General features: G+C 48.9%; 1 protein-coding gene across 1 annotated transcript; it reads left to right on the top strand.

Moving 5' to 3' along the window:
• Nucleotides 1-373: 373 nt before the first annotated feature.
• On the top strand, nucleotides 374-8,456 carry EIF2D (eukaryotic translation initiation factor 2D). The gene is made up of 15 exons (XM_040085870.2): nucleotides 374-486; nucleotides 1,531-1,721; nucleotides 1,954-2,037; nucleotides 4,033-4,123; nucleotides 4,698-4,805; nucleotides 5,114-5,403; nucleotides 5,500-5,617; nucleotides 6,086-6,131; nucleotides 6,270-6,373; nucleotides 6,493-6,651; nucleotides 6,748-6,837; nucleotides 6,944-7,039; nucleotides 7,248-7,368; nucleotides 7,910-8,084; nucleotides 8,184-8,456. Exons 1-15 carry the CDS (start codon nucleotides 431-433, stop codon nucleotides 8,252-8,254), a joined length of 1,800 nt encoding a protein of 599 aa, XP_039941804.1. The 5' UTR covers nucleotides 374-430; the 3' UTR covers nucleotides 8,255-8,456.
• Nucleotides 8,457-8,598: the final 142 nt, after the last annotated feature.

The raw sequence follows: 8,598 nt of genomic DNA on the forward strand, positions 1-8,598 counted from the left end.
TAAGCACAAAAGAAACCCCACGTTTCCGAGAAACCCTCGTGTGGAGGCGCCCGGGGAGCACCGTGGGGGGACTCCAGACCCGGGCGGGGGGACCGGGACCCCCTCAGGGAGCCGGGGCGAGGGGACCGGGACTCCTCACGGAGCTGGGCCGGGGGTCTCCAACCCGGGCGAGGAGGACCGGAGCCCCTCAGGGGGCCGGGGCAGGGGGACCGGGACCCCCTCAAGGAGTCGGGGCGGGGTGACCGGGGCCCGTCAGCGAGCTGGGCCGGGGGTCCCCAACGCGGGCGAGGGGGACCGGGAGGCCTGAGGGCGGCGGGGCGGGGGTCGCGGGGGCTCGGCGGGGCCGGGCGCCGTTTCCAGCCGGACGCTTTACGGGCGCGGACGGCGCCATGGCGGCCGCCGCGGGCTGAGAGGACGGCGCGGGCCCGCCATGTTCGCCAGGGCGTTCCGCGTGAGGGCCAAGACCAACATCAAGGGCTCGGACCGGTGAGTGCGGCGCCGGGACCCCGCAGGGATCCCCGCCGGGCCGGGGGAACGCGCGGGGATCGGCCGCGGGGTCGCGGTCGCGGCGATGCCCCCGTGAGTGGATGCTTTCATCCCCTGCTTGTGATAACACTCTCTGCGTGAGCACAGAATGTGTTCCCTTTCGCTGGAAGGTGCTGCCGTAATTTAGCTAGGTTTAATTGAAATGTTATGCCGAAGCCTGGATGAGCCTTCTGTGCTTATTTATAGCAGCGTTCAGTGCCTATCTGTAAGTGAGCTGGAGAGGGGTTTTGGATAAGGACGTGGAGTGACAGGACTAGGGGGAATGGCTTTAAACTGGGGGAGGGTAGGTTTGTATTGGATATTAGACAGAAATGATTCCCTGTGCGGGTGCGGAGGCCCTGGCACAGGGTGTCCAGCAGAGCTGCGACTGCCCCGTCTCTGGCAGTGTCCAAGGCCAGGCTGGACGCTTGGAGCCAGCTGGGATAGTGGAAGGTGTCCCTGCCATGGCAGGGGTGGGACTAGATCGGATTTAAAGTCCCTTTTAACTCGAACCATCTGTAATTCTCTAGTTCTTTATGTTCCTAAGCAGCGATGCTGGGCTGACCTCCTGATTGTTCAGGTTCACTGGACACTGCTGTGAATGACCACAAACCTCCAGCCTGTGCTGGTCTCTGGGGCTTAAATGTCAATTAAAACTGGGGGACCGGGGAATCTGGCTGTCCCCTGCTCCTGCTCCAGCTGTGGGTGACAGGCTGGGCAGTGCGAGTGTGGCACTCCCAGGTTGAAATCACAGCACAAAACAGAGGCACGGGCAGCAAACAGAGGCTGAAGGCAGATGTTCAAGGGAGATAGGAGCAGGGCGAGTATATCCAGCCTTTTCCTGGTGTTACGTCATTTGCAAACCCGGACAAAAATGCTCCAGATTATCTCATGTGAAAAGGTGGGAAATTCAGGAACAGCCAACAAAACAGTAACAGATGTAGAAATTAGTTTGAGGGAAGGCCTAGACAGCTCTGTAACACATTTGGGATTTTATCATTGCAGGAGGAAGCTACGAAGTGAGGTGGCAGCAGCTTTCCCCTCCCTGAGCACTGAACAACTGGCTGAGTTGATTCCAAACAAGGAAGAGCTCAATGTCATCAAAATACACTCTCACAAAGGGGAAGCCATCACTGTTTACATGAACCACAGGAACCCAATACTGTTTGAAGTTGAGAAAGTTCTGTATCCAACAGGTAGGTGGGAAGGGACTGGAATAATTCTCTCTCTTTGCGTACCTTCCCAATTAATTATTGTGGCATTGTTTTGATTTCGTATTTCTTTGTTATCCAGTTAAGCGTTTTGTTGTCCAATTAAGTTTCATCTCCATGATTACCCAAAGAGATATTAGTCTTAACGATGAAAAGAAACAACAGCTAGAAATGTTCTTAATGATGGATTTTTAAATTTACTTCTGTTTTGGGACAGTGTACACTCTGTGGGTCTACCCAGATCTTCTCCCTGCCTTTGCAACATGGCCCCCAGTGCTACAGAAACTTGCAGGAGGGGCAGGTAAGAGCAGCACAACTTTGTCACTTTGCACTGCAAAAAGGAGTTGCTTTCGGGGCTTTTTAGGTGTTTTCCTTCCCAGTGACAAAAATGTACCTGAAACAAGTGAAAGGAATGACTATTCAAAAATAATTTGTGGTGGTGTCCTAAAAAGGAAATAAATTAGCTGTTAGAAGAGTTTGTGAATGAAAGAAAGTAGGTGAAGGTGTTTAAGTGCAGAAACCTGCTCTGTGTGGGAGGCTCAGATTTGGAAATCCCTTCTCAGGGTGATGAGCAGCCCTGAACTGGGACACAAGACTGCCTGTGCCATTGCTCTGTCCCCTTTGGAAGTTCCTTTGCTGCCACCCTGCTTCCTGTCAGTGCCCAGGTGAACAAACTCGTCCTGTGGATAAGAAGGAAGTTTATTTTGGGAGCTGCGGTGCAATCACCAGGATTGTGCTGGTGAGGTTGGAGCTGAATTCCTGGGTTTCTGGCTCTACCAGCTCATTATGGATCAGGACTAACAGGAGAGGAGTCTGTTTTCTGGAACCTGCTTTGGATGCAGTTCAGACTCAGGAGAATCAGCTCATTATAAGCTTTAAATTGCTGAACTGCTCAAGCAGAAAAAGATTAAATTGCAACTGCTGCAGCCTTGGTTTCTACCTGGAAGTGCTCACGTAGGAAGGGATGTCTTTTTCCATGACGCAGCATCTAAAGTGGAACTCAGGTTTCCCTGCTTTCTTTGCTTTTGGGGAAAATAAAAGTGCTCAGTGTGTAGCTGTGATAGACATCTGATCGAGCCTCGCTGCCCACTTGTAATGACCCAGTTTCTGGGGAAAAAGCCTTGCTAATGGGGAAGGACATTGATGATGAAAGAGGCCTGCGGGTCATTCATCACCCCTGGCAACCAGGCTACCTCGGTGCAGGATCCAAAGATAAGGAGCTGGCCAGGGGACAATGGCCACAAAGGCAGGGGGAGAGGTAGAGCCGCTTCTCAGGAGGGAGAGGAAAGGCACGAGGCTCTCCAGTGCTGCAGACTGGAGCACTGGAGGAGATTCAGTTCCTAAAAGCGGCATCTTCCGGGATATCTCTTCCATAAATTCAAATTCCTGCTGTCTGCCCTGGCAGTTTACATAATTTAATGCTGCTTACGTGGTCACATTAAGGCCTTGATGTGATTTCTGTCCCCAGCTCTGCTGGCAGTTGCAGACTTCGTTCTAGACTTGATAAAAATAGTTGTGACAATGAATAGGGGGGGAGAATCTTGGCTTCTTCGGCCTCCACATTAAATCGGGGATGCTGAGAAAAATGTCATTGAGCTGCCTGCAAAACCGAGCCATGGAGCAGCTCATTCCAGGAGACTGCAGGGAGCTGCTGTGAGGGGGAGCAGCCACTGTCCCATCATTTGGTGATGACACCGTGCCACACCTGCAGCGTGGAAAACTCTGCTTTGCTCCCATCCCGCTCTGCTCGCCCCAGGTGTGGGAAGCAGAGGGAAGCAGGGGTGTACTTTCTGTCCAGAATAGCGAAGAGGCAGCTCCCTGAGAATTCCCGGCTGGCTTCAGCCGATGTGGCAGATTTGGGAGAGATGGAACGGCAGTTTGGAGGCAAAGTTTGAGGCAATTCTCTCTCCAGGGAAAAAGCTGCTGGGAGATAACCTTCCCCTGGGAAAGGGGAGACTAAATGGGCAATTCCTGATACTTCTTCTCCTTGTTCCTTTCCGTTTCCATGCCATTAATGAGGAGTGATGCTGGGAGCTGGTTAAGAACAGTCCCTCAGCTCTGACGGGGCTGAGCAAGCTTCACTCTGCAGTTTTTTGGGACGTGCCCAGCACCTTATGGATTGGATCCCGCGCTCCACGGGGAAGAAGCACTGCCTTAGGAGAAGAAATAGAGAAATCCTGTTCTCCCTGGCGTGTGCTCAGCTCGTGTTTTTGCTGAGTAACGGGAGGGAGGGGGGCGGAGGAGGCGGTGCCTGAGCGTTTCATTGAGAAATGGATTCGCTTCGTTCTTCCCGCAGACCTGATGCTGCCAGGAGTCGTGGTGCCATCTTCTGGCCTCCCTCCGGTGCAGCGGGGCACGCTCTGTGCTGTCACCCTCCTGGGAAACAGGTACCGAGCATTCTCCGGTCCAGAACCTGTCCAGAAACTAAAAACGAAGTGAAGGGTTCTGAGGGAATGAAACCAGAAGGGTTGTCGTGCATTTGATGCGCTTGGGAACCTCAGCAGGAAAAAAAAAAAAAAAGAAAATCTTAATTTTCTGGGTTAGGATATGTTTGAGCTGAGGTGGGAAGCTTTGTAAATTGGTTCTTTTGGACCAATTTGGACTAATGTTTTTAACAGAATATTGTATTCTGCACAACTGTCTTTGTGTCTGTGTGGAAATTCTGAGTGAGGGAGTGCTAAAGCCATCGGTTTTCCCTCACTGCTGGTCTCTTCTGGCAGTACATGTGCTTCTAGTAATTTATTAAAAGCAAGAACGTGTCACTGCACAACCTTCACTTCATCCAGGCTGCACTTATCCTCGGGATTCTTTGGAAAACCTTAGATACCAGAAGGATAACCAGAAAATATGTAGATCCTTGAAAAAAACCCCAGTTTTTTGTAAAGAACAAGGGTGCTGTAAAATAAATTCAGTCTAACATAGCCTGTGCTGTCCTGCTCCAACATTCCCTTCTTTTCCCAGAGCTCCCGTGGCAGTTGGAGTTGCCACCATGTCCACGGAGGAGATGCTGGCTGCTGGAATGAAAGGGAAGGGCTTTGCTGTGCTGCACACTCACCTGGATCACCTCTGGTGGGTAACTGCCAGCGCTCGGGGAAAACGTGCCACAGGTCTCACGTGCTTGCTGAAATCCCAGTCTGTGCCCCGCTAGGATTAAACTGTCAGGCCAGCTTAGTGATTTATTTGGGTACAGCTTAGATAGGACCTTTAGTTGGAATTTATGCAGGAAGATGAGTTCAAAGTAAATTTTACAGTTCAGAGATTGCAGAAAAAGACCCGTGCAGGTGCCAGTGCCGTTATCCAGGGTGACGTCTCTTCACTGTCCTGTGGTTGAAAGCAGCAGAAGGAAAGCTGTGTTCTGCTTCTTCTTCCTTTTGTAGGGAATATGGTGACAAATCTTCTCCTCCTACCTTAGCTCCCTTGGTAACGGATTGTGCTGCAAAGGAGAGTGCTGGAGACGAGGAGGAGCTGCAGGGGAAGGAGCCTGGCAGCAGCTGCTCCCCTGAGCCAGAGCAGCACGTGGACATCAGGGATTTGAGCCTGAAGGACAGAGACACTTGTGCAGAGCTGCTGGGGAAGGAGGAGCTCCATGAGAACAGAGCTGCAGAACCAGCTGAGGATGCCAGCACAGAGGACCAGCACGAGGCTGAGGACAGCAGGACCCCACGAGGTATTTTTGGATCCCAGTGAAACCAAACCGTGCCCCTTTGGTTTGCTGAAGCCCACAGACAACTCACTGCCTGCCTGTCCTTTTCTCTCCCTGCAGAGCAAATGGATGCATTGTTTAATCAGTGCTTTTTCCATGCCTTAAAGTGCAAAGTGAAGAAGTCAGATCTCCCTCTGCTCACCAGCACATTTCTAGGCAGCCACATGGTCTCCTGCTGGTACGTGGGAAGGAGGTGGAATTGGGATTTGCATGCCGGGATTTGGTCTTTAAAACGTGGAGATTGTGTGGGGTATTTAGGAAGAAGGTTTTGAGTAACAAATAAAATCCAGTTCTTACCTGAGGTTATGCTCACTTCTGCCATCCGGTACTTTGCTCAAATACAATCCTTATATTAAATACTTGGATGAAGGATTGTCCAGACCTGGATTTGCACTTGGGAGCCAACCTGACTTGGCTGACGTTGGTTTCACCATGGTTTAGTCACCTGAGTGGCCGCTTGCCTGCCCACAAGAACATCAGCGCTAATTTCACTCATCACATCCTATTTATCGCCTTCTTTGGAGTAATTCTTTCTCTGTGTGATTTGTATTCCCACTGTTAAGAAACTTCTAGCATAAGTAGCAAGATTTAAGAAGAAATGAAGGGTGACTTATAACTAAAGAACTTTTAAAAAATCCATTTATAGCCCTGCAGGAAAACAACTGGACATAAAGAAATCAAGCTATAAGAAGGTGAGATTTTTCTATTGGTTTGGGTGGGTTGTTTTCTTTTTAAATTACTTTTAATAAGAAACAGAAAAAGAGAAAAAGTTTAAAACACAAGAGCAGGAGTTTAAAATGCCCCACATTTCTGATTGTTGCTTCCTTCAGTTCTCTAAATTCCTGCAATGCATGCAGCACCAGAGGATCTTACAAGTGAAGGAGCTGAGCAAAGGCGTGGAGAGCATCGTGGACGTGGACTGGAGACACCCAGAGTACGTAGAATATCACAATCTTTAAAAGAATTGGGAGTCTCTGAAAGAAGGGAGTGGAATCTGCTGCTCCCAGCTCTGCTTCCATCCCTTTCACTCACACCAAACAATTCTTGTGGCAGCATTAAAGCATTTGCAGTGCCTGAAGGATCTTCCTCAGCCTCTGCTGCCCAAGACAGCAAAAGTGAAGACAGAGAACAAGTGTACCGTGCTCCTGAAATCATTCCACTCTATGGGGTGTCCACAAAAATGATCCCGCTCTTTCAGGAATCTGGACACAGGTAAGCACAAAAAAACAAAACTGCAGTTGCTGTTTCTCTCTCAGTGCCAGAACCCAGCACCCAAATACTCGAGTTAAAAATTCTCTTTGTCTTCAGAAAAGGCAGCATCCTCTCAAGCAGTGAGGTGAGAAACATCATCATTAACTACGTCAAGAGTAACGAGCTGGTTGATGAAACAAACAAAAAGTGAGTCCAGGTGGAAGCTTTCCTGCCCTGCTTCCCTGGGAGAGGCTGAAATTAGAGGAAAAAAAATTGACCTGGTTTGCTCCTTCTGCGTGCTTTTGTTTTGTAGCTTTGTAAAGGTGAATGCCGTTCTGTGTGACTGCCTGTTGGATAAATCAGAGCAGGATGAGATATCACACCTAAAATGGGATGAACTCTTGAGCAGGTGATTGTTCTCTCAATATCCCTCCCCAGCACTGCGCAGATTTATTGCCTGCAACTCAAACCCCGTGGTGGCAGCTGCCTGAGTTGTAATTTCCTGGAGATAAATGGGAACAAGATGAGATCTCACACCTTAAATGGGACAACCTTTTGAGCAGGTGCTTGTTCTCAATATCCCTGCCCAGAATGACACAAATTATTGCATTGTCCAGGTGCCTTGAACGACTGCAGCCCTTGCACCAGGTGACATTTTCTGGACAAGAACCCGTGGTGAGAAAAGGAAACATTGAGCCCATCGACATCAGCATAGCACAGAGATCATCAAACAAGAAGGTGAAGAAAGAAACTAAACGAGGGGGGTTGAGCAGATGGGATCCCAGGTCCTGAGGGCAGCTTTGGCAATCACCATTAACCCCTCAGCAGTGATATTTCCGATCATTATTTAACCCTCAGCAGTGATATTCCAATCACTGTTAACCCAACCCCTCAGCAGTGATATTTCCAATCACTGTTAATCTCTCACAGTGATATTTCCAATCATTATTAACTCCTCAGCAGTAATATTCCAATCATTTTAACTCCTCAGCAGTGATATTCCAATCATTATTAACTCCTCAGCAGTGATATTCCAATCATTTTAACCCCTCAGCAGTGATGTTTCCAATCATTATTAACTCCTCAGCAGTGATATTCCAATCATTTTAACCCCTCAGCAGTGATGTTTCCAATCATTATTAACTCCTCAGCAGTGATATTCCAATCATTTTAACCACTCAGCAGTGATGTTTCTAATAATTATTAACCCCTCAGCAGTGATATTCCAATCATTATTAACTCCTCAGCAGTGATACTCCAATCATTATTAACCCCACAGGTGACAATTATCAAGAACCTGGAGCTGTATGGTCTGGACCCTCAGTGTGTGGCCAACACTCTCCAACAGAAGGTCCAAGCCAGTGCCACCATCAGCCCAGCGCCGGGAGCAAAGGACAGAGTCCAGGTCCAGATCCAAGGCAACCAAATCCATCATCTGGCCAAGATGCTGCTCGGTAAGAACATTCTGGAACTGGGCTGGTTGCAGCAAAACTGAGATTTTAATTCTTGTTTCATTCTCCCTTACCTGAAGTGAGCTCTTGGTTGTGTTGCAGAAGAGTATCAGCTACCTCGGAAACACATCCAAGGCCTGGAGAAGGCTCCAAAGCTTGGCCGTAAGAAATAGGAAAATCTACTGCAAGGAATCCTCAGCTCTCATTGTTCATAGAAGTGTTTGCTGCCAGCAAATCAAGGATCATGTACAGGCCCTGCTCATTCCAAAATGAGTCCTGGCTGTTTACAAGGTCTGGAATTCGCCCAAATAATAATATTGCTCCAGGTGTTCATTTTTCATAAAAATAAAAAGCTCAATAAAGGCCTTGGCATTATCCTTTTGTGACTTTTTTTTCTGGCAGTTGATACTGAAGCACTGGATGCTACAGTGGCTTTTGGGTAGTTTAACATTCCTGCTTTGCATCTTTGATCGAGGATGTGGAATAAACCTCCACTGAAATATGAGAAAAATACATT

This window comes from Hirundo rustica, chromosome 24 (assembly GCF_015227805.2).
Source record: "Hirundo rustica isolate bHirRus1 chromosome 24, bHirRus1.pri.v3, whole genome shotgun sequence".
NCBI classification, from domain to species: Eukaryota; Metazoa; Chordata; class Aves; order Passeriformes; family Hirundinidae; genus Hirundo; species Hirundo rustica.